General features: G+C 37.2%; 1 protein-coding gene across 1 annotated transcript in view; it reads right to left on the bottom strand.

Moving 5' to 3' along the window:
• Positions 1-26,805, bottom strand: part of OCA2 (OCA2 melanosomal transmembrane protein) — a 161,198-nt gene that overhangs the window by 40,908 nt on the left and 93,485 nt on the right. Inside the window, exons 18-21 of the mRNA XM_071418236.1 lie at positions 26,310-26,437; positions 21,701-21,760; positions 21,041-21,145; positions 11,147-11,240 (exon numbers count right to left, since the gene is read on the bottom strand). Coding sequence (XP_071274337.1) covers positions 11,147-11,240; positions 21,041-21,145; positions 21,701-21,760; positions 26,310-26,437 — 387 coding nt within the window. The remainder of the gene's footprint in view (positions 1-11,146; positions 11,241-21,040; positions 21,146-21,700; positions 21,761-26,309; positions 26,438-26,805) is intronic.

Here is a 26,805-nt window from a genome sequence, read left to right as displayed (position 1 = left end):
AACAATAGACTGGTTTTATTTTCTCATCAGCAGCTCTTGAGCAGATACCACAATGGAATAAGGAAGTCACAGAAATGTTGGAGATTTCTTGAGATGAGAAAAGTGCTCCCTTCCCACTCCCTCTAGTCCCAAATAGACATTTTTTTTTTGTATTTTTAATTCTCCCTCTATGTTTTTTTAAATTCCTTTTCTTTCTGCTCTGCTAGGAGCTGTGCTAGGTGACCTGCTTCCTACTTGCTGTTTTTAAGGTTTTTACACTGCAAAGGAGCTGGAGCTCAGTGCAGAGATATCCTGACTGTCTCTGAGGAGCTCTGCTGATGTTGCTGAAACTGCCCATCAATACAAGGACGTATCCTTATTGATCATAAAACTATTGTGATCATCCTTGTGAGACACCAAGAATTTTTTGTAACCTCAGCTTCTTTTCATACACAGAAAGCCACCTCCACAGGTGCTTTAGGTGTGGAGAAAAAAAGAATTATTAACATCATAAGAGGAACAGAAATCTTTAAAAAATAGTGTCTAGCACTGGTCATTAGAAACATCACACAGCTCATTTCCCTTGCCCTCTCTCTTTTTGCCTCAAAGTATATCCAAATTACTTTACTGCACATTTTAAAATACAAAACTGAACTTGAACAGCTTTCCTGGTAGGTAACTGCCATGAGAAACCAAGGCACAAGGTGTGTGGCTTAATGTGAAAACAGAACAAATGAATACAGCTGATGTAATTAGAGGAGTCAGGAAGGAACACTTCAGGAATTTTCAATTCCAAACTAATCACTAGTCTACAGCATCCAAACATTTCATAAGAGATTTCTGCTCTATGTGTAGCACAACCAATCATCACTCTCAGAATAATGTTACTGCAGACAAGGAATATAGCTCTGGCTTCAAATTAAAGAAATGAGACTGAAACTGTGCTTGTCCCATGGCTCTGACTAGATACAGTCAAGATCTCCAAACAGCACAAGCTCTCCTATACTGCATGGGCTATAGTAATGCCTTCACATAATGAAGTATTATGGAAAGAGTTTCTGCTTCAGCAGTGAATTGATTTCCCCAAGCAGATTTCAGTTGAGAAGAAATCGTCACCTTAAATGTTATCTGTGAGGAACAGCATTACTTTTTCATTTGTTTGGAGCGTGTGTGCAGTTTAATTAGGCACTGGCTCAGCAGGCTTCAAAGAACTGCACTCAAATTAACAACAGAAGCAAACTTTTGTTTCACCACCCAGGAACATCCGTCTCCACGGCACGGGTTTAACTCAGTAGTGAAATAGCATAACCCTCTGAATCATGGAAAACTCAAGCCTAGGTTAATGTACACAGAAACCTATATATTAAATTCATTCTGATTGATGCAAATTAAGACTAGACATTTTTTAGGACTTCACTCAGTCTTGACTTCATCTTCACATCACCTGCAATCTTAAGAACAATTCAGCTTAAGAAGGCTCCTGCTTGCTTGTTTATATGCTCAAAAGAAAATAACACATGGGTCAACTGTATCAACACATTGCAATAACCAGTCTGGTTTGAGGACTCCTGTTGTAACTTTGTTGATGACTCCTACTCACCCCTTATCACAAGGCAGATGGTTACTGAGAAACTGGATTCACTGAAATGAATTGTGATATTTCAAATGTCAGTAGTCTGTGATATCTATGAACTAAGTAGTGCATTTTATTCTGAATATCTCTTCTTCCTTTTTTCCTTGACAGACTACATACAGTGTTGTCAATATTAACTATGCTTAATAGTTCATAAGCATGAAATCAAGAGAGACCTTTTTCTTAATGAAAATAATAGTAATTCTAATTAACTGCTTATGCTACAACAAGGGAATCCTCACAGATTGTAATCCTTTTTCCATGGAGCTGCCCTAGCTCTGCACAATCATTTCAGAAACAAAGTAGAAGGTCTTCTACTGCTTCTGTCTAGAAAAGGTGATATAAGATCTTCTTTCTGATATTTCTCAAGGCAAATAACTTTGAATATCTTTAGGGAATGTGAAATCAACCCCAAGTGTGAGACAGTATTTAAGTTTTAGTTAAGAATAAAGCTATCTAGAAATATCCAAGACCCACACATTAAAATGTGCCCTTTCATCCCCAGCTAACTTAGAGCTACAAGCAGGAAGATGTTGTCAAGGTTTGGTAAGCCTGATTTGATACCTGCATTATCCACCAACCTTGCTTCTTCCAGCCTTCTTCTTCCATTTGTAGCTACTTCTTCACAACCCAGCACTTTGCTACTCGGCTCCTTCAGAGCCTGCCAAATCTGAACCCAGACCTTGCACACCACACACAATGCACCTCTCATGGGCCCAGACAGCCTCCTCCTCAGCAAAAAGAGTTTGCTCAAAAGTCACTATAACCTGCAATGCACTGAAAATCAATGCTGGGAGAACCAACTAGGCTTACTGAAAAAGGGGGCTGGGAAATCAGATTAGAATCACAGCAAGAAAAGGGAGAGAGTTTGAATCAATAATGTGCATCCTCTGACTTCAAGCCTCATCCTCAATGTTGATTTTTACTTGTCAGCAGCACATTTATTATATCTAAATGCTGTTAATTCTCAGGAGTCCCTCTGGTATTGCCCCCTCAAGAGCAAGCCTAACCCTTTTGTTTGCTGAGTTAATGTGTTCACTTGGAGAATCACCTCAAACTGCCTGGAAGGATTAGTGTTTATTACTCAAAGCACTGAGAAATCAAAGGGAAGGGATTATCACTAAAAAAGCTGTTTGGCCTAGCATGAGCGACCATCATAAGAGTAACTTCCTTGAATATGAAGGAGATAGTACCTTGGGTAACAACCAAATGGATGGCTAACAGAAAAGTTTGTTTTGGTGTGAAAATTACAGACCATTTCCCCTACACCTGTGCTTAACCAAGAAGCCTTCTGCATTTTCTCTCTCCTGTATCTCGGGACAGCTAATGCAGAAGTAAAAAAACTACCCTATTTTTGTGCCAACACAAGCTCTGAGAACAGCTTTTCCCTAGCCTCTAATAAGCATCTGTGACAGGCCCAGTTTTATACAGGACAACTGTTCTGCTTTGTCCAGACAAGGATTCTCTTTCTGAAACAAGAAATTTTCCACAGTCATGAATAATTTTAGGGTGAGGATTCTCAGCCCTGCTTTTTGCTGTAATGAACCATTCCGTTACAGTATCAAAGTAAAACTTACTGAAGGAAACCAGCTCCTTGCTTCCAAGGCATTTTTAAAAGAAAATCCTGTGCACTCTCCCATATAATTTATATTGTAAAATAAAGGCAGACTGATGTGCCTGGCTTCCTTTCCACAGCAGATTCTCTACTTAAAGCACAGGCTGAGCAAATGCAACAAATCTGTCTGCCAAAATGAACACTGACCAGTTCTGGTTTTGATTAGCCTTATAGAAGATAGCCTTCATAGCTTTGATAAATTTTCAGTTTCACACAAAGGTAATACAGATTTGCCTCATTAAAAAAAAAGAAATCCACAATTATATTCACCTGTTCAATGTCCACAAGTCTTGAATACCTTCTAATAACAGGCAAGACTTGAATAACTTAATCTTTTTTATGTATAAAAATTAATAATCAAACGTTGTCATCAATAAAGAGAATCAAGGCCAGTTGAACAGTAGCAGTCCCTAAAAGGGACATCAAGTCATAGGCATGCATGAACTCACCTAATATTTTTATTTGTGATAAAATGCAGTCTTCTGATACCAAGATTTTTGATTTTACTGTTTTGGAAACATTTTGAATGGTATATTTCTACATAAATGCCTAAACATGGACATTGTAGGCAAAAAAAATGAAAGAACATGAATGAAAGTTTTGAGTTCAGTTTTCAAAAAAATGTCATTGAACTGCATTCAACACAATGCTTTCAATCAGGTGAAATTTACCACTTTTTCTCTACAAACCACTACATTTACCACTACAACACCACCAGCAGGACAGCTGTATAAGAATTACACTAGTAAATGCTCATTGTTTCCTTTTTGCTAAGAGAGGAAAAGGTGAAATTTAAATTTGCCATTCTTCTATCAGAAGTGTGAAATAAATAAGGTGAGTTGCTGAACATCCTGCACTTGTTACTTTAGTGACCTAAAGAAATTCATAAACTTCTATGAAATCCAGACATCTCTAAAAAATACATAAAATCTGGGGTGACCACTAAAGCTACTTTTCTCCTCAGACTCAACCTACCCAGTGCAAGTGTAAAAAATACAATTATAATGATGGATAGTGCCAGCTGTCTGACACTCCATTCCCCTATGCCCTGAGATACATATTCAAGTAGCTTTCACTTAATGTTTTTAATACTGCACTTATTTCATATTTTTAATGCTGCACATATTTCATCTCTCATTTTTAGATTCAAAGACTAAAACTATGTCTCAGTTTCATAGCTTTGCCACATGTCATGTTAATGGGGACAAATATTGAAAAAACATTTCATATACAGAAACCTAGCATAAGAGTACATTATTCATTATTTATCATAATATACTTTGAAGATAACTGTGCTGAATAGATTTATCAATATCTATATAAATAATATCCAGACCATGAATATAACTTTCCTTAGTGTCATACAGATTATCTGATTTGTCAATATAAATCAATATGCATATTGCAAGATTTTTTTCCTCCTCAAGGTGCAGAAGAGGGGGCATATTGCCTGGAAAGTGTCTGGAGAGGAAGAAAAGTAGATAATCCAGTATTATATTCTGCACTTAAGTGTTTTGAGTCCTACTGTAGCTTCCCTGCCTTATTCTGCCTGATATTCCAAGTGCTACCTTCTGAATATAACTCTTCTGCTGACAGCTATTCTCATACTGCAGCAACTCACTGATACAACAAAATCAGTTTGCCTCTTCCATATAATTCTGAAAACATAAGTGGCTAAAGCTCCTGGAAAGAACTTTCTGTCATTTATAATAAAGAAATGCACAAAGCAGGTAAAGAAAATTAAAGGCATCTCCATATATACTTCCTAGGAGCCTCAGTGCCGTGTCTGATCATTATCCTATCTCTAATTTGCAGAACTTTATAGCTTGCAGTTATTTTACACAGGTTGAAAACCATTAATTGAAGCATTTCAAAGTCATCAGTAATGCAAGCATTATAATCAAGTGAATTTGGTGTTTGGTACAAATTTATTTTCTAAATCAATATTGCACATAGCTGTCTTATTTCCAATTTAAAGTCTAAGACCATCCAAACTATAAATTCTCATCAGTGCAGCTGAAATACTATCCTTTACCCCATAGGCTTAATATTTCACCCTTAATGGTATGCATATATCTACATATGCATGTCTGCCAAAGTAACTCTTTTCAAGCTTAGAAAAATGTCCTTGCTGAAAAAAATATACTAGTTTCATTATGGGAATTATTTTCCATATGAACTCAGTATCTTAAAACCAAACTTGTCTCTGATAGTGCCTTCATACAGACAAAGATATGTCTGTCAAATGGTCACACTCAGTTTTTCTTGTTTTTATATTTTAGTCTCAAAATTTTCTACTGCATGTCTTCCATGCCCCAGGGGACAATCTTTGGCAATCTTAGATAATATCCTTTAGTTGCAAGGAGTCTAGAAACAAGCCTAGGTCTCACACCAGGGACTTTTCAGCACTGCTGGGCTTTAAGAACTTCACACTGAAAAAGCACGAAGATATCTCAGAGCTTGTATGTAATTAAAGAGCTAAGGAAAAGAGCAACTGGATTTTTATGGAAGGTTACAGATTCTGGCTCTTGCAGAAAAGAGCAAGAGGACAGTTTGGGCTCTCAGGTATTAATTGAGTGAAAAGAGTCCTCATGCTTATATCTAATGTTTTTCACATTACAACAAATCCCAAAAACTTTCAGGTTACATCTGAATGAGCTCATCATTAAGAACAAGAAAAGAGTACTACCATTTAATGGACAGCAGCCACTGTTGAATTAATTTCCATCACTGCAAACATCATAGAAACAATGCAAAGTACATTTAGAAACCAAATTAGATATTAGTGTGTTATTAATATCCACAAATTGGATATTAGTGTTTTTTATATGGAAGCATATAAAAAACATGCTTCTAGATATGTACAATATAAAGGTATAATGTTGCTAAAGACTGGCCTGAGGTCTTCAAATAAAAACTGTGAGGTGTTTCTTAAATTTCCCTATTTGATTTGCCTGTCTTTCAAGGTCAAGAGCAGCAACATCCTTTACATTCTGAAAGATTGCTCTCATTCCTTACAATGCCTCCCTTTGATTTGAATTGAGTTTTATATTGATAAAATTGTTTATCGGACTATCTTGCCCATAAGACATAGAACTGAACCCCAGGATTTCTTGTCAAGAACCAATAGGATCTTCCAATATTCATGTCTTGGTTAAAATCAAGCTCAGGTAGGTATATTTTCTCTACCAGAAAAAATTTCCTACAGTTTCAGTTGAACATTTTATACAACAATAAAGTTCAAAACCAAAGCTGCTCCTCCTAAATAACAGCTATATTTTTACATCATGCATTCATTTTTGGTAGATGTTTTAATCTTTCCAATTGACAAGTGTTATAAAAATTTGATCTATTATAACTATAAATGAACAGTAAAGTAGCTACAGTTCTTTATAATGTTAATTATCATATATTTATTACATTTTATGCTTTCTGGAGGATATAACTTTTCGTCATATTGCAGAGAAGGAGGGTTGGTTTATGAATATAAACAATATCTTTAGCTTTATACCTTCAGTGTGTCTGAAGCTTTAAACCTAGTTTAGGATCTTATTGAGCAGAATCTGCAGAATAATAAATCAGTGATACTCCACTGTGCAAGGCTCCATTGGCACCAGGGACCTAAGGAGGGCTGCTGAGAGGCAGAACAGCTACAGCACTGGACTACTGAGAGAAATCCCACTGTTTAGCTACACTGTGGGATAGCTGTAATAGCTGTAATTAGCACAATGTCCTGTGGATAATGAATTTTATTCACACCTGGGTTTTGACCCTGTAAGGTTAGAAGAAAAGTGCCAGCAATCCTCTCTCCTTGCCTCCTGTCTTGACATAGAGCCTTCAACTGAATTGTGTGGCCAGAATAGCACAACTGAATACATCCTAGAAACTGCCTATTTCTGCAGAATTGTAACAGTAATGACTTTCAGGTATTGTCCTTCAGGAAAATATACAGAGAAGGAAAATAGTGCAAAACTATACATTGTAAAAAATATCCCCTCTGGACCACATTAATAGTCACTGCAGCGGACTTTTTGCACTTTTCTATGCTAGCAACTGAGATCTCAGAATGTAGAAACTTTCAAAAATTAATTTGATATTGCTATTTTTTTTTCAAAAGCATACTGTTTATAAATCATGAAAAAAAAAAAAAGAAGAGAGAGAGAGAAAGAGATAAAAGGGCAAATAAATGCCAGTTCTTTAAATGTCAAATGTAAAAAAAACCCTCAAATAATATTTTAGCTATAACCTCTCAGCTCAGTAAATAGTCTAGTTCTACACAATTGAACAATCTTAACAGGTGAATTTCTGACTGTACACTTAATAAATTTAAGTTGAATCCTTATTTTATGCTCTTTTAAAAGTCATGAGCCAAAATAAAAAGTGCAATTAAAGTTTCTCTTGTTCTGAAATTGCTGTAGCTAGCAACCTTCATTTGCTCTCCAGAATTTCAGCATTCCCTAGACACTATTGGAAGGTCTGCATAAAACTCAGTCTCCAGAGTGTTATAATTCCATCAAGTACCTGAATACAAAACACTAATGAATGAAGCTTTCGTCAGAGCCCTCTCATGCTAAAGTAATACATATTCATCAGAGGACCCCATGAGTTTCTTCCTTGTATATTTCCTTTAGTAAATTTTATATTTCCTGTTTCCTTTCCCTTGATTGTTAACATGTAATTGAAATACTGGTGGATCACACTTAAAAAAACTCCACGAGCAACACAATTTTTACAGATACTTAGTCAGCCTGACCACTAACTCCCAGGAAGATGTGAATTAATAGGGTTCTGCATGTGAATTAATAATGAGCTCTGCAAAGATCATCTGGCAATTTCAGTGGAGGAATGAACACCTTGGTTGTACCACTATCTGCATCACTAACTATGGATGCTGGGGCAGCCAGACTCCTAACTTACTACTTAAGTTCTTAAAGATACCTGGGACAAATATAGATCTAAATTTCCAGAACCAGATCCCCTGGAAAATTATCATGTTCATTTCTTAACTGTATAAGACTGATCTGACCTAAACAAGAAAATTTCTGCCAAAAAGAACCAGCCAACTATGAGCAATATCAAAAAATTTTTGAAATTGTGACACTCTCACCAGGAACTCATCATGGTCATCACTGCCCTTGTCTTTCTTGATTAAGGGACAGGATTTTTTATCCCTTCTCACCCTCAGAGACACACTTCACAGAACAAGGAGCATCTATGTGATATTCCTTTACTCCTTTTGTCTGAGCACCAGGCTATGAAAGACAGAAATTTAGCAGCAGCAGCTCTCTTTTGGGAGACAATGACAACAACATGACAGTTATACCATCAAAGGTCTTTTCATCTTATTTGAGACTGACTCCATTCTTCTTTCATTTCCAGGACAACAGCTAAAGCAATGAAGGAAAATTACTGCCTTTTCTCATCCTATCATCTTCCAAACATGTATCTGCCTGTGCACTTTGTGGCAATAGGAATAAAGTAATTGAAACCACTGGAAATTTTTAGGAGAAAATGGATGCTGTTTTCCAAGACAGGAACAAATGCTGATGCTCCCTTTACAGACACATTAGCAGTGTTTACCCTGAACTACAGAAATGTTATCAAATTACCAGAAATGAAGTTCTGCATTATGTACTAAACAGCTAACTCTACAATATGTAGTTGTAATGTACTATTTCATAAGACTCTTCTACAAAATATCTTGTTTCTCAAGTTCCCTTGGTTGCATAAGCAGAGATAAGATCCAATCTTTTGCCCTAAGCACCAGGCAGTAACAATATCATTGTCATCTACTCCTTCTGCAACTGCATTAGCCTACCTTGAGGATTCCTTCATACACTTCAGGGATGATGGGAATTCTCTTTTGGAAATAATCTTTAAGGACCACCAACACTTCCTTTTTTAAGAAAGACAAGCCCCCTTCTCCCCCTTTTTCAATGCTGCATCTTTAAAATCTAAAGCTTTCACACACTTAATCTCCAACAATAAGCTCCTGTCCATTAGCCTTTCATCAATGAAAAATCAGAAGCACATGAAATTTGAGCCTAACACTCCTTAGAAGACATTTACCAGTATAACTCAGCATATGCTCAGCTTTATCCTAATGGAGAACAGTCAGGAAAGTTTAAGCTTTTGCTGATAATGATCTAACCTTTTATCCAAATATTTGTATGGATCTGAGCACCTAGGCACCTTGTATGGATCTCTAATCTCTATAATTCAAATCATTCTCATGCTACTGTTTACATTTTTAATTTTGTCTCATACTGCATACACACGGATGTCTCTCAAAATCCAGGCAGCCCTTCAGCAAATCAAATTTAAAGAATTTGGATTAAGATGATAACTGATAGTTTAGGAAAGCCAGCCAAAACTGGTAAAGGCTCCAAGGCTGGTAAAGCACATCCCATTCAGAATATGTCAGCATAATCTGACTAACTTTATATTCCTTATGCTTTTTTTTTTTAATCTGGAATTTAATGAAGTGAGAGTATGTTCAGTGATCAACAAATTCACAGAATCATAGTGTCATTTAGGTTGAAAAAGACCTCTAAGAAATCTGAGTTCTATAAAAAGGTGAAGAAATATAATATTTTTATGGCAAACATCTATATGAAGACATGCTGATCATTCCAATCACTGATTTTAAAGAGGAACAGATTAAAGTCACAATATAATGATGAGTAATGACAAGCACAAAGAGATATTCCTCAAATTAATAACTGGTGTGAAATTGTCCTGCCTTTGTAACATGCTCTTAAAACTCAATCTGTAAATTACATCACTGTAATCATTGTTAGGTATTAAGGTCACTTGTACTCACAATCACTTAGTTGAATAAACAAACCTGAACTTATATTGCACACAAAACTGGGTTTACTTATCCCTGTGGAGTCACAGGAACTGTTTGGAGGGGCATGGAGGAGAAGAAGGAGCCATGGTGGCACAACATGTTATTTATTTTAACTTTATATAACTTAGCTACCTAAATATTTAGGGATCAAAACATAGCCAATACAATGTAATTTGCATTAAAATTCTTAGTAAAAAATAGTACTAACTTTATTTTTGATTTAAAACTTACATATTTTTATGGCACTTAGTGTACTTGCTACATGGAAACCTTGTATTATAACATCTTCACCACATGTCATTTCCAAAATATAAAAAAAAATCCTTGTAAGTATTAATTTAAAAACTACTGGATTGCTATTTTCTTTTGTTCTTAGAAAAAATAGAGACAAAATCCAGGGCCTACAGTACATACATGCAACCTTTTTAATTTAAAAAAATTAAAAACAGTCAAAAAACATGTCCTTCTTTAATATACTAATATACTGACAATAACCAAAATTCCAGTTAACATCAAGATGGGCAATAGAAGAATGGCTGTTAGATTCATTATTAAAGGTACATTTCCCAAAGACTTAAAAAGTATTTTTCTTACAATGACAAGTAATAAATAGGTCAGCAAATGGACACTGAAATAATTTCTGTATCCAAAAGCAGCCAGGAAACCTTCCAGTGACTTCAGCAGATTTTGAATCAAGCATTCAGATCTTAGCTATTATACATTTTCTGCATCTTTTCAATGAGCAACGATGGCTTTCTGTTCTGAAAGCCAAATGTATCTTTGTCTTTTCTCTCACAAAAGATCAGAGCCATATAAGCACCATCTGGACTGTTTCTATGTCTGTAGATTATGCAGATACAGACTTCAAACACAGACTGCAAAAATCCTATTGTAGCAGCAGCAACTGACTGGGATCTTCATCCAGGAGTGCTTTGAAGTCAAAGGAGCTGAATCGGGCTCTCCGTATGCCTTGCACAGTAAAATGATTGAACCAATTGTGCCAGTTTATACATGCAACAATTGCATAGCTGTTACCTTATGTCAGCTTTCTCAAATAAACTCTTACCTCCAAGGCATGCACCCATAGCCAATGAGAAGATTAATGGTTTCATAGGCAAGTTAACATCTGGATCTTTACTCAGATTGAGAAGCACAGGAATCTGTGGTTCAAGAAGAAAAGAGAGAGAATCAGAAGACATAACCCAACCATCAGCACAACATAAACAAAATTCATTAAAGGAAACAATTAATACCACCAGTAAGGCCAAAGAGTAATTGGGGGGAGGAATTTTTTTTGTTCTTGATGTTGTTATTCTTAATTAGTTTCTTTGCATCATATGCTTGATCTTTGCTCCCTTTTCCCCACTGACTGTGCCAGTCCCATAGCTGAGGAGAAGCTATTGACATTAGGTCAAGCTTGACACAAGTACTGCAAACAAAACTGAGGCTGTCTTCAGGTTTTGAGTGCCTTCCATGAGACCCTCCTAGGTCTACAGGGAACTGACAGTGACTATAAATCAATTCCCCTTTCATTTCATGAAAGCTAAAGCACAGAGATGTATCTCCTCTTCTCGCTGGAGATGATGGTAAAAGATGCCCAGACCTTCACAGTGAAGATGGCTGTAGATCTTGAGTCAGTAACCAAAAAATTACAAATCCTTTTTTAATCAAAAATATCTGATTGATTAGGGAAAAATTGAGAAAACTCCATTTGGCAGGCTTCTGAATTCATAAGCAGATCAGAGTTATTTTACTTCTTATTTCAACATTATATTTACCAGAGAATGTGGATTTAGTTGACTGAGAAATATTTGCAAAAGTTCTAATGCCAGCCAGCAACTAAGCACCATGTGGTTCCCATCTCATACTCCCCCACATCTCCCCTTAGAGAGAAAGAATAATCAGGAAAAAAACATTAAACCTTATGGGGTGAAATAAAAACAGTTTAATGATTTTAAAAATATTATAACAATAATTAATAATTATCATGATAGCAAATAAGATTTTTATTTTTATTTTATTAATGAAAATGAATGACAGAAAAAGGAGTACAGTGGAAGATAAATTAATTATGTATAATACAATTGGTCACTACCTGCTGACTGCTGCCCAGCCCATCCCTCAGAAGCAATTGGTGACAACTGGACAACTCCCTACTGAGTGTGTCATTCTGTGGTATGGAATGCCCCTTTGGCCAGTTTGTGTCAGCTCTCCTGGTTATGCCCCCTCACCCACCTTCCAGTTTCTTGTGCTCCTGCTCCCTGGCACAGCATGGGAAAATGAACAGTCCTTGACTGGGGATAAGCACTACTTAGCAACAACCAGAACATCAGTGTGTTATCAAAATAATTCTTATAGTAAATCCAAAGCACAGCACTGTAGCAGCTATTACTAAGACAATTAATCCCATGCCAGTCAAAACCAGAACAGGCAGTTTCATGGATTTCATTTAATTGCTTTAGCAAATAAAATAAAATTTATAAAAAAAGAAAATAAAAACATAAAAAAACCCCAAAAAGCGAAATAAGATTGGTAGGAAGGCATCACAGACTTCATTAGCCAGTTGGTATAGAACCCAAAAATACAGCAGGCAGGCTTTCTAGCCAGATCTAGCACCAGTTCGCAGCCAGTAACGTTCTTCAAAGCTAAACAACTTCACCTTAGTTCAGAAAAATGGTTTGAGTTCAACATAATTTTGTGACTACTTGGTTTGAAAAAATGGTGTGATCAGTACCTGTAGAGAGAAAGTTATTGGGAAGGGGAGAGGTGACAATATCGTTCTCTTGTTTTTAACATGTTCAGAGGTTTATGGGGAAAAAAGGGAAAGAGAAAGAATAAGAAAATGTGGAACAGTAACATATGAAGCAGGAAAAGATTTGAGAAAATAACTGTGATATATCTTAAAATTAATGCTTTCTCAGAGTCTAGGAGTTTCAGTAGTCAATAGAGTTATGACTTTTAATCCTCCAATTTGTCATTTTAATGTATTTCACAGTTCACCCTCAAGGGGTATGATCTCTTCTGCTTTCTGAAAAATGCTTTCACTTTGATGGCTAAGTGATGCTTGGCTTTATTGACTGCATGTGTTCTTTTGGTATGGAGCAATATACAGGCTTAATGAAGAATTACAGCCCTTTCCCCATTCCTCCCACCAGTCGTGCTACTCATCCCTCTTAAACCCTCTTATCGATTAGCCTAGATAAGCTAATTTCTAAACAATTATTCTTGAATTTTACATTGCCTGAAGATGTCTATTTCTATTTTAAGGCCTAAAGAAGGTTCAGCATGCTCAACATCTTGTCTGTTTTGTGCATGAAACAGTAAATAAAGATGTCATTTCTCATCACAAGCTTTATTCCTTTCAAACCATCACAGATAGAATGTGATAAGCAATACAAAATTAAGTTATATTTAATTAAAAACAATTTAGTTCTCAATATTTCCTATTGTTGAGATCAGTCCTAAAGCCATTGGCAGACAGCTCCTGAGTGCAGAGCAAATAATGTCCCTCACGCCACCAGTGCACCAGATATGCAGAGAGAAGACCAGAGGAGGGGCACTGGTACAGCTCTCTCAGTGAGCATCTCCTCCTGGGATGAGCAGCAGGCTCACAAAGAGGGAAACCCTCTCAGCTATTTCTGCTTCCCAAAGACAGCACTTGTACAAGGAATTGCACACACCCTCATTGTGCAAGAAGAGTCACCTAAGCAAGTTACCAGGTCCTATAGCTGTGCAGTGCAGAATTCAGCAGATCAAGAGTGGCCCAAAAACACTGGTTAATATTCAATTACCTCCTCCTCCAAGCTCAGAAGCACATCCTGACAAAGAAAAAATCAGGCAAAAATGCCAGGAGGCCTACATGGAACTCCTGGACAAACTCAAACAAGGAAAAAAGAATCTTACAGAGGGTGGAAGCAAGGACAGGTATCCTGGGAGTAATAGAGAGAGATTATACAAGCAGCCAGCAATCAGGTTAGGAAAGCTAAAGCTCTGAGAGATTTAAATCTGGTCAGGGACATCAAGAAAAACAAGAAAAGCTGCTATAGGTACCTCAGTGATGAAAGGAAGACTAGGGAAAATGTAGAGCAAGGAAATAGGAGACCTGGTTATCCAGGACATGTGGAAATGGCTGAGGTACTCAATAACTTTTCTATCTTGGTCTTCACCAGCACAGATCCTCCTGTGAATACTTTCTTAGCATTCTTTCCTCCTGGAAAGTATGCTAAGGCAAATAGAAAACAAGGAAGTGATTGATGACATCCAATATGGCTTCACTAAGTGCAAATGGTGCCTGGCAAATTTGATAGCTTTGGCCCAAACTGGAGAGGCATGGATCTGATGGACCATTTGGTGGATAAGAAATTGGCTGGATGGTCATATTTAAAGAGTTGTGGTCAATGGCTCAATGTCCAAGGGGACCCCATTGACAAGTGTCATTCCTCAGGAGTTGATATTGGAATTGGTACCATTTAACACTTTTGTCTTCAGCATGGACAAAGTGTTGAAGACCAGGTTACACAGGGCTTTTAAAAGCTTAGTCTAGTGGAAGGTGTCCCTTCCCATGGCAGGAGGGTTGGAACTGGATGATCTTAAAGATCTTCACACCTAAAGCATTCCATTATCCTATGATATTGTCTGGTTTGTCTATTTGTGCATGTCTATGAAACAGCAATTCACGCTGTTATTTTAGGGACTCATTGCTGCTCTACACCATGGGACTCCACTACACACACTTCACTAAGAACTGCCTGTGGCAAAGATGTCTTCTGTGAAAACTGCAGAGAATATGCATTAATAGAAAACAAACTATTTGTAGCTTTCCAAACTGTTGATGATTGCTCTGTCTCTGCAGACAGCTACAGTCCAGTCTTGCACTTTTACCCAGCAGTGAAATGCAGGACATCATAGATAATGCTGGAAGGGCAGAGGGCAAGGCAATTCCAAAAATAGAGCTGACATTAAGAACATGAGATACATGAGAAACATTCAGCACTGCAAGAGAAAAGTATCCAATAGTGTTAGAGACAATAAACAGTGGGCCAAAAATTGTTTACTTTCTAAGACCTGTCAGAGACTAAGTCACCTTGTCAGCCAGATGACTCACAGAAATTGTTGCTCTATATTGAGGAAACAGTATTTAAACTCAGCTAAAATGGGGATTTACTGCGGCTGTCTTTTCATTTCTGGTAATAAAACAAAGAGACGGCTTCAGCATACATAGCTGATAAAACATGTAAATTAAACTAAAGAGCATACTGGTAATAACATCATGTCACTTAAAATTCTAATGGCAGAAATTCATGGCTATTCAAACATGACAATACTAGGAAAGTCCAGGCCTTGAAAATTAGGAAGTCTGCCTGTCAAAGAATCACTGTGAGTTTAGCCTGTTGATAAAGGAAAAGGAATATCAGAGGTTTAATAGAATGTCACATAGGGCATCAATAGAGCATCAATACATTTATTCTGCAAAGAAAGCTGGATATGCAATGGGACAAAAACTCTTGCCATTCAAAATTTAAAATGTGAGAAATATAATAGCCAAGCTCCTGGTTTATGAATTTTTTATGATAAAATATTATCTTGGTGCTTCTTAAACAGTTCCCAGGTATAACTATATATACTGGATTTTTAGCTGGCAACACAGATTAGATTTGCTCCAGGCAACACATCCTTTTACATACAGAGTTCACAGAGTTTCCTACAAAGTATTTCTCAAACTCAAAATGTGGGACCCTGAAACTGTAAAAGGACCAGTCGTATCAGCTGAATGTTCACAAGTCCATGGAGCATGATGGGATTCATGCCAGAGTATTGAAGAAGCCAGCAGAGGTTATGGCAGAACCCTTCTTGATCAACTAAGTTCTTGGGAACCTGGGAAGGTCCCTGCTGGCTGGCAGCTTGTCAATGTTGTTCCAGTTTAGAGAAAGAGCATGAAGAAAGACCCAGAGAAACACAGACCTGTTAGTTTAACCTCGGAGCATGGAAAAAATGCAGAAAAGATTGTACAGGGTAGTGTTGAAAAGCATTTAAAGAGCAGTACAACCATCAGGCACAGCCAATAGGAACTCACAGTGGAAAGTCTTGTTTAACTAATTTGATATCCTTCTGTGATAAAGTCACCCTCCTCATGGATGAAGGGAAGGTAGTGGATGTAGTTTTTCTGGATCCTAGGAAGGCTTTTGTTACTGTTCCTCACAGCATGGACCAGCTGTCCAGCTGTGGGATGAGCAGGTTCACAGTGCACTGGGTGAACACCTGGCAGAAGGGCAGAGCCCAGAGAGCTGCAGCGTGTGGGGCCACAGCTGACTGGTGACCAGGCACCAGAGATGTTCCTCAGAGTTCTAGGGCCACTTCTGTTCAAAATATTTATCTGAATATTTAACAATCTGAAGGCAGAAGTAGAATGCACCATTAGCAGGTTTACTAATGATGCTGTACTGGGAGGTGCTGTTGACTCTCTTGAGGGACTGTATGAAAGTCCTTGAACTGTCCAGAGGAGGGCAACAAAGCTGGTGACAGGGCTGGAAGGTGTGTCCTGTGAGGAGCAGCTGAGTTGGCCCAGGTTGGAGAGAAGAGGGCTGAGGGGGTGATTTCATTACTTTTTACAGCTTTCTGAGAAGGGGAAGTAGAGATGGATGTGCTGAGCTCCTTTGGGATCCAGTGACAAAATATGGGGCAATGGCTCGGCGTTGCATCATAGCACATAGCACATTCAGACTGGACTTTAGGAAGCATTTCTTTACTGAGAGGGTGGTCAAAAACAGGAAAAAGATTCCTAGAGAGGTGCTCAGTGGCCTAAGCCTGTCAGGGTTTCAGAGTCATTTGAACAATACCCTTAATAACAGGCTTTAATTTTTGGTCAGTCCTGATTTGCTCAGGCAGTTGTATTGGATGATTGCTGTTGGTCTCTTCCAAGTGAAATAGTCTATTCTATAATTCTACAGTACTTTTATACAGTATTTCTTTTACTTGGTGACAAGAAACGATTGATTGTACTATCACTTGCAGATAGCTATCAGAGTTGCCAGGCATGCTTATGCAAAGAAATGCAATAAACACTCATGCAGACATATATTTAATTAGGGAGCTGGATTATCACTTTTCAATTTAGAGTGAAGAGGAAACTCCTGGGATTACAGTTCATTGGGCAATTCTCAACCACTCCCCCCCATCTTGTTTTGGGGCAGTTCATTGTCTTTGCATACAGAACAAATTATTTGAAATAAGCAATTAGAAGACATTTCAAAAACTGTTTTATCATCATGCAGTTCCAGTGCTCTATTTTAATTTTTAAAAACACAGAATTTTGGCAGGACAGAAACAATAAAAGTACTCAACCTATGATGAGCTAAGTGCACTCAGAAACTCATTCAATTGTTTCTTGTAGGCTATTATCTTTGTACAGCATCCTTTGTAGCAAAAATACATGCTGTGTTCTGCCCTCTTCACAGAGTTTTCCATTTAGCAACTTCCATACATGAATTCCATATGGTACTGACATTTTTGATTGTAGGTTACACTGAATTTACCCTTGCCTAGAGCAGAGAAGAATTGCACAAACAAAAGTGTTGCACTGCACTGGAAAGGTATTTCCAGTGTAAGGCACTTCAAATAATACACTGATCTGATTTTTGTAATTTCTGAAAATTTTAGTAAGAGAGAAATTTTCTTTATGTTGCTGAAGGCTCCTGAAAATCATTGATATGGTCTCTCTGTTTAAACACATGAATATTTTTCACTCTATATTATACCCATCTTAAAATAAGCAAAAATATTTATGTTTTATTCTTAAGACTGTAGATAATGTGTTGTGTTTTAGGATAAGGAAGAATCCTAATTTGTCTACATAGATACATAGAATCTCTTGAAAATACATAGAATTTCTTCTAGGAAATAATTTTCCTTATTGGTTTTCATTACTTCAAATCATAAAATAGTTTATTTCCTAGAATTCTGTGTAATGCTGGCTCAGATAATTCTAATTGCCTTTTCAAAATATCAATCTACAGTTTCCACTTTTCGCGTCCTCTTAAAGTTAACTGACTATTAAATCAGCTATAAATTTTACTTTATATGAAACTTTACATGAAGCAGTTGAATTTAACCAAATACCGATAAAGTGAAACTTTCAGTCTCAAGATCCATTAACTAGGCATTAATATTTTTTCCTTTTTTTTTTCTATACACAGAACAAATCATTATGAATCTGATTATCTCACTAATTCAAAAACAGAGAGTGAAAGGAAATTTTGGACAACCATACATCAACTTGATTTTTTAAAGGAAACACAACATCACAGTTACAGAGCTATTTGCAGGTTTTTCTGTTTTGATTCCCTTCAGCTATTCATCTAAGTCAAGACTCAGGCTCTAAAGGAATTGTGTATTTCTTCCATTTCTCAGGTAGCTCCTGGGTCAAAACACTCTGCACAACAGAAAATTGAGAGTTCACATCTGCAGTGCCTTCAGCCCAGGGAGGCAGTCACCTCACATAGAAGACTGTCCCCTCCTCAATCCTTTTCTGAGTTACTACTCTCTCCCTGTTCCAAGTCTGGACAGCATGCACAGCATATTGTTTTAGGGGCTGAGTGGAAGACCTTATCCAACAGCACAGAGCCAGTATTGGGGACATCTCATGTACGAACTGATGCCTGTCTTGAAGCTTCCCACCCCTGAAGGAACAACACAGTGTAGCTTTCCAGATGCCCTCACCATCACAGTAGTTTTTCCCACAGTCATCTGGGGGCTCAAAATCAAAAGAACTGGCAAGACCGCCTCATTCCTGAAATATGGGACAAAAATCATTGTATGCTTGTCTTTCTAATGTAGAAATGACACTATTAGTATCATTGACTGTGAGCTGCCACCAGGCCTTTCATCATCTCTGTATGATATTTAAGGAATTAATGTACAAGTCAAACCTATTATGTCATGAGACTGGATTCCCTGAACTCCTTCTGGTCAGTGGCAAAGCCAATGTAGGCAGAGGTCTGTGATGTCATCCTCCAAACATTTTATTCATAGTACACAGCTGATACCTATGAAACTGCCCAGATTTTTTTTGTATCTGAAGGAACTTGATGGATTCCACATCCCAAGCCAGTACCCAGTCCATCAAAGCTATAACTAATGAAAAATGCAGGAGAGGCTGACCCATTGTCATGACATTTGTTCACCACTGAAGGAGACTTGTGGACACTTGGATGGATTCACTACATCTGTCTTTCATTATGATGAGTGCAGGCTCATTTGTGGAGCTGGAACCTTTTCCCAGGAAAGGACAGGATCATTCATGGCTACGTCATAGCAGGTGCCCCATACTCCTACATCACTAGGGAATGCCAAACCAAACTCATATATAGAAATTCCTGATTAGTGAAAAGTCATTCTACAAAAGAGTTGGGTTCAATATATTTTATATTCCTCATCAGAAGTTCATAACTTTGGTGCATACACTGAAAAATAGCCTTCCAAAACTAAATACTGCTTGTTTTAAGAGTATGAACATAGTATTAAAGAATCAAAAAGAATTTTAAATGGAAGTTAAAAGATCTTGGGACTTAGTTACTTAGGAACGTTCTGTAAGTATTTGCTGATGCAGAATGACAAAGGCTAAAGTGCAAGCCTATTCACAGAAGTAGATGAATCTCAACTCTAGTTTGCCAAGTAGCACATTAACATCTTAACACCTCAGCTAATGACTGCTTTTACATGGGTGACAATATGCATGCATTTTTCTTCTTGTCTCTTCTTTCTGACTATTAAAATAAAATTAAAATATTGTAGCAGTCTCTTATGTTCATTCTGTAACAAAATTAGAAAAATACAAATTTTAAATAGCTTAAAATGTTGAAAATGGTTCCCTTGCTGTCAATCTGTTTTTGCCACCCTCAAAGATACAAAAGAAATGGTCCTCAGGCATCCCAGAAGATTCTTGCACTTCAGTCCCATTTCCCAAAACATACTCATTTCATGGTGCTGTTTGGTACTACTCCAAGACAATTTTTATAGACTAGCTGGGTATGAGACAAAAATCTTCTAAGTGAAGATTTCTGCATTATTGCTTAGTATCCTCAAGCATTTGCTGGGAGGTGACTCATCCCAAAACAATCTTTCCTTTCACGCCTGTTGCTCGCAGTCTGTTGTGGCTAAATCAACATCATTTCACAGGAAACACCATGGTAATCAAAGCAAAATACCATAGCAATATATAATTATAGAGTGGTCACAAATCTGCCCAATTTGTCATATGTCCTACAAGAAATGTCTTAAACCTTGGCACAGGTTAAGAGTGGACATGACCATCCAATAATGGACGAAAAAATGTGTGGAAAAGATTTGCTGAGAAAGAGCTGTAACAATGAAATATTAGTATGGTATAATGAATGAATTATCACACTTTAAACAGAGAACTTGATTGAATAAACCTATCTGAGCATGCCATAATTTGTTATAACTTGATACTTTTCTGATATTAAAGCTCAGCTGCTGACAAGCATTTGTTATGCTTAACATAATTTGGTGTTTTTTAAACTAATTACAAAAGTAAGCTAGCAATAAAAGGTATGGGTGTTAAAAGAGCATTAGCATAACTACTCAGCACATAGAGGAAAAACATTTATAGCAGTGGATGGATAGTGACATCTTTTCTTCCCATCAAAAAGAAAATTCTATTTTTCAAGTATGTATGTGGATATAAGAGGAGAAAAAGCAAAAATGCAGCTAGAACAGTGCCTCTGGTCCCACAGCTACCTGCAGCTGCAGGGGTCAATGGCCAGCAAGATGCCTTAAGAGCATGAGTTAGTTTCTAATGCTGATTCAATCTCACAGGATAAAGTAAGCTACAGCACAGCAGAGGTCAAAAAAACCCAAGAAACCAAACAGCAAATTGAAATCAGGAAGCTCAGCTCCCTTGCCAGCACCTGGAGGAGGATGTGCAGTGCTGCACAGAGCTTACCATTGTAGCTGTGAAGGGGATGTTGTCAATCACAGAGGAGGCCAAAGCAGACACCCAGAGCACTAAAATAATGGCCACTGCCAAGCGCTGATCCTCAGGAACCACCTGGAATTGAGAGATAGAAAATTATAACTTTGAGATCGGTGTTGCTCTGTGTGTCCCCCACGGCATAATTGCACGTTCTTTACAGTTTTAATTTATCAACGGTTATTATTCCTTTAGGCTCTGAGATAGGAAAGGCATCTTAGATAAAATAGCCTAACATTTAGTAACACAATTACAGTCCTTCTTCCAAGAAAACAAGGACAAATAGAAGTGCAGAGATTGATATTTCTAATACTCAGATTTCACACAAAAAATACACTGTGCAACTGTGAATTTTGACCTTTAGCTGTTTATACATTTTTCACCTTTGCATTTGGAGTTTTAGACAATAGAAAAAGCTTTTCTGTTGCATTTGTGGCTATATGTATTCTGGCAGTGGACAGATATATACATATTAAATATCACCCATGCCAAAGTATGACATCCTTTCTTGATACTACTGGTGCAGGAATGCAATAATTACCATCAAATCCAAAATAAAATTATTCTTTATTGTTCTACTGGAATAAAACTATTTTTCTTGCCTCTTAGAAATTATAAATATTTTAAACATACCTTTATTAACAAAGCTGTCTGCTCTCCTATATAGTCTATTAAGTGCAGATGAGCCAAAGCCTGGGGTAAAAAAAAAGAAGGACATTGATGTCAACTAATGAAGTGCATGACGTACTCACTTTTTTTCCACTGGATGTAAAAAAAGGCAATAATTTATTCCCATTTACAAGATATTTATATTCAACTCATGTAGCTTGTACAGAATTAATTTTAGGCAAGAAAAGATACAACAGAAATTGGTGGCTGTATTTGCAAAAGTGAGTAAAGCTTGCACTGAAATAACTTGTAGTGTTATTCAAGAGCATGGGACACAAGATCAGAGAATGGCTGAAATTTAATTACATTATTCAGTGGATACATGTCTTCTGAAAACCTGAACACAACTGATTTTAAACCAACTTTCTCAAAGTATATAACGTGTTTCAAAGGCTGGATGAAATCAGGCATCTCATGCTCAGTCTCAGAAGAAGAAACAGGAAAACAAATTATATTTCTATTTTATGGCTATCTCTGACCCATTCAAAAAGAGGCCTAAAAACCTACAACAAAAACTACCAAAACCAGTATCCATCTGCTAAAACCAGGACAGAGATCTTGAGTGAATGGAAATTGGCACAGAGGCAGCAGCATCTGAAAGGCAGGAAATCCGTCTCTCCAAAGTTAGGCACATGGACCAAGGTCGTGAGCCCTGTAAGCACTGGACCCCAGGACAGCCTGGGTCAGAGTGCTCTGTCCTCTCTGTGAGAACCATTCCCAGTTGTACAGGACATTTAGACAGCATCCTGTGATGCTACCACAGATGAAAAGATATAGGAAGACTTCAGCCTGGTGGTATTAACTCTGATCTCTCCTTGGGCGCACAATATACAGACTAAGTCTTCACACCTGAGGACAGTGACATATTCCCTTGACCCACAAGTAAAAGGGTGATTTTAACTTGTGAGTGCTAGCCCTTAATTCACTTTGGTTTCGTTTTCTTTTCTTGTAGGCATGAAGAACAAAGTACTATTTTCAGGTTTAATAAGGTATATCTATTTGATGATGTCTCAGTTTCTCAGGGGAGAAAATCACATCATTTTTGATTTAGCCTAACCAACGCTGGTTGGCTTGCTTTCTTTTTTTCTGTCAAGAAAAAGAAGCAGTCAGCTGCAATGCCTCCCTTACTGACATCAGTCCCTCAACAGAGCTGCAGGAGTCAGTATTCACACAACACAGCTCTGTATAATCCCCCCGCCTGGCACTCAGACAGAGCCCTTCAGAGACCGCAGTGGGAAAAAAAGCATTCAATTCACATGCTGTCAAATTCCATGACAGATGCAGACAAAGATCCCAATAGACATTGAGTGGTGTGGCACAGGACACTGGTTTGTCAGTGACTAAGGTGCTTTCATTCAGACTAGCAATTCCTGTACCTGCACCTCAATTGGACATCAGCAGAATAATAGTGGTTTGGGTATCACCAAATCACAGTAAATTTGGCCCAGAAATATAAATTTTTAGCAATATATTGAACAAGAAAAGGTTTATCTACAATTAAAGATACAGCATGCAGAAAACAAGCAACAAAATAGGCACATATCAATTACACTTAAAAAAAAGAACATTTTTTCATTATTTTGGCTTCCAAGGAGAATGTTGCCTAAGAAGTTAATTCTTGCTGTTGATTTTAAGTTACCATTTTCTTTCTAAGCTATTTGTGTTGCTTTATCAACTCAAAGGATATGACAGTGATTTTTTAAATGTATGTAAAAGCAATATTCTTAATGAACAGCAATAATTTTTGCATCATTGCTGTGTTCATGCTTCAAAATAAACTTCTAAACAGATAGTTGCCAGCAATTAGAGCCCAGATTTACATTCAATTAATATTGCTGCCTTATTAATTATCTACTAACAGTAACACTCCAAATTAATTCTGGAACTCAAAAAGAGACGTTCAGGACACACACATCACTCCTGCAAGAGAGTCTGCATGTAGCCCATCTCGTTAGAGATGGTGACAATATTAATCACATAAATAATTCTAGGATGTCTCTATGATCTCGAGGCCAATCTCCTGCCAGCACCTAAGCACAAGTCAGCAATTAGCACCCTGCCACCATCCTCCCCTGCATGTAAACTGCACAGAGGGTCTCCTGGATATTCCTGTGTCTTCTAAGAGGAGTAAGCATTATTGCACATAATTGGCGTCTTCAGGCACACTAGTTCCTGTGGGGGAGTTCACAACAGAGCTTTTCTGCTGAAAGAAATCTTGTGCCATTTTAAAACAAAATCTAATTTATGCATAAAAATTTTCATTAATCCTTTTGTGGACAGTATGTCATGGTGACTCTTGTAAATAAACTCTGCCAGAAGGAATTAAGGTAACATGCCAATTTCTACTATAAAACTAAGCAAAGAACTGTAATCCTGAGAAACATAGGGACTTACTTTACAGAGACAGAAGAAGCAGAAAGATTTTTATAGAATGTAAGAGCCACTTGTGGATAAAGACTAAAAAGACAGCTGTAAAGATTAATTACCCAGGGGACACAATAGATAACAAGAGAGTTCCAAGGATTTCCAAGTTTTTGATTGTGAAAGATGCACCAAACTGGACTGATGGACCCCCAAAGGCAGAACCTTCAGGAGTTCCCCTGTAGTTCAGGAACTCAAATCACGTTTTCCAAAATATCTGGAATTCAAATCACATTTTCCAAAATTACTTGCAGCCTAAGTCCCACACAGGTTTTTAAATGTGCCTTTTAATAAGAAAGAGAATATTTACAGCAGCAGGAAACAGCTTCAGACTGGGAACTATCCAAGCTGAAGAATCACCAAGGGTGAGCAGTATGAGCTGGCAATTTCTGGATACCCTAGACTATGGAAAGATTTCTTATACTTCAATGTATATCTTTGTTTTGACCAGTCTCCTCTTGACACTGGTAATCTAAAGGAAAGAAAAATACCTTGGAAAGGACTACCACCTACTAATCCAATAGATTCAGATAAAAATTAGCAGTGATGATATACACAGAACATTTTCTCATTCATTGTGGGGAAGAATTTAATGTCTCATATTTTTTTCTTCATTATCTGGACAAGTTTCTTCCATGACCTTAAACTACTGTTATTCTAGAAAGCCAGGAGAAATGTTATTTCATTAGCAAACTATTCACTGGTGACGTGAGAAACCGAAAGAAAGAAGCTCAGTGAATTATAACAGTTGTATCTAAAGACAAATAACTTCCTGTGTATTTTTACTATGGTATTGTGCAGTCACACAGCACTCAACTCACAGCCAGTCAATCAAAGTTCAAACAATAAATACATCAGGGAACACAACTAATAAACTCTTACAACAGCAGTAGACAAAATAAACATGGCTTCAGCATTGATTCCCTATAAGAGCTAGAAATTCAAGGTTATATGGAACCTCATAAAATGGAGGACTAAAAATTTCCTGTTCAAATGAGCATACAATAAATCAATATTTCCTGATTAACTTTAGACTTAGAGCACACAGAAAATTTCATAATGATAATCAGAGTTTCCACTCATCTTCTTGGAGGTTACCAGATTTTGACTTCCAGTTTGGCATTAGTTAGAGCCGGTTGGATTGGTTCTTGTTTCTATTTCCTTCAAATGCTGTCCCTGTTACTGCTGTTGATTTTTTTAATAGATTCCAATTTCCAGATTCTTGGAATCTTTGCAATTATTGGGAGGGAAGAGGGGAGGAATGAGGCTACATGAGCAAATTAGTTATCACAGGCTTTTCCCAGGCTTCTCACTCAGGCAATTCACTAGCCATGGCAGTGTCAGTGGTCACTTGGGTTTGTCAGTCATGTGTCTACATTATTACATCATTTAAACCCAACAATTAACAACTGAAAAATAGTCAGCATTCTAGAAGCCTAATTAAAAAGTTAATGTGAGTATCCACACAAAAAAAAAAATCCAAATATTTGGCATAAGAATAAATCCTCTCAAGCTATGCAAAACATCAAATAGGGAATAAAAGGGGATACAAACATGGATGGGCATGGATGCTGTCAAGCAGACAAGCACACAGAAAATACACAGCAAGATATCAAGGCATTTTAAGAGCTGAATATTTTTTAAATTAGCATTGCAAACTGAAATTCAGTGTTATTTTCCTTTCAAATCACACTCCCATGAAATATCTTAGACCATTTGGTAGCCAGCATGTAGCAAGCAGACAGCAGTAGAAGCATTTTTCAACTCTAGTTTAATCTTGTTCTATTATTTTTCCTATCATCTATATAAATAATTGTAAACAAACACATAAATACACATAAAATATCTGCATGCATAGACCAACAATAAACCCAGAAACTGAAATTTAAATCATAGAAAAATGACTGTGTCTGATACATTCAACAAAAGCAGAATATGGAAAGAGAATGAGACCAAGTTTATGATGAAAATTTAAATAGGAAAGTGGTCCAACTAACTTTCATTCTCTGCTAATCCTCTCTATATTATCATAACTACATTTAATCAACAATATTCCAGTGGGATTGAACCAGCAGGAGGCTTCTCTCCAGGAACATAATTCATATTTGAAATCTTTTTCAATTGTTCAGGCTTTAGAATCAGAAAATATTACCTCCATGAGAACAAACAATGCTGCAAAGAAAAGAAGGGTTGCCCACTCAACTCTGTTCAATATCATCTCAAAATCATGGATGTCTGCTAGCACCAGCAGCCAAAGGGCTCCCAACATGGCAATCCAGCCTGCATGAGAGAAAAAGGGAACAACACTTTACACTTCACAGACTTGTTATGTGCTAACAACATGTAAGTTACAGTATTGTGATTTTCAAAGATTTTCGCCACATTTTCACTTCGACTGTAACAAGGAAATGTTCACAGATATCACAGGATGAATGGCCTTTGCTTTCAAATTAAAATAAAATCTCAAATGAAAAGAACAAGCAAGTAAGACAAAGTTGGGTTACCCCAATGATCAATGGGTTTGGATCACAGAGAAACCTTTAAGTATTTAGGAATAGTGAAAGATTCTGCAGCTCCTGAAAGGCTGGCTGCATTCCCTGGGCATTGAAGACTCAGTGGCTGCCTGCTCTAGAAGATAACCAGGAAAG

The sequence above is a fragment of the Agelaius tricolor genome, unplaced genomic scaffold (assembly GCF_023055355.1).
Source record: "Agelaius tricolor isolate 1412-34295 unplaced genomic scaffold, bAgeTri1.0.p SCAF_79, whole genome shotgun sequence".
NCBI classification, from domain to species: domain Eukaryota; kingdom Metazoa; phylum Chordata; class Aves; order Passeriformes; family Icteridae; genus Agelaius; species Agelaius tricolor.
The sequence above is the reverse complement of the archived record's forward strand: the minus strand, read 5'-3'. Positions and strand labels throughout refer to the sequence as shown.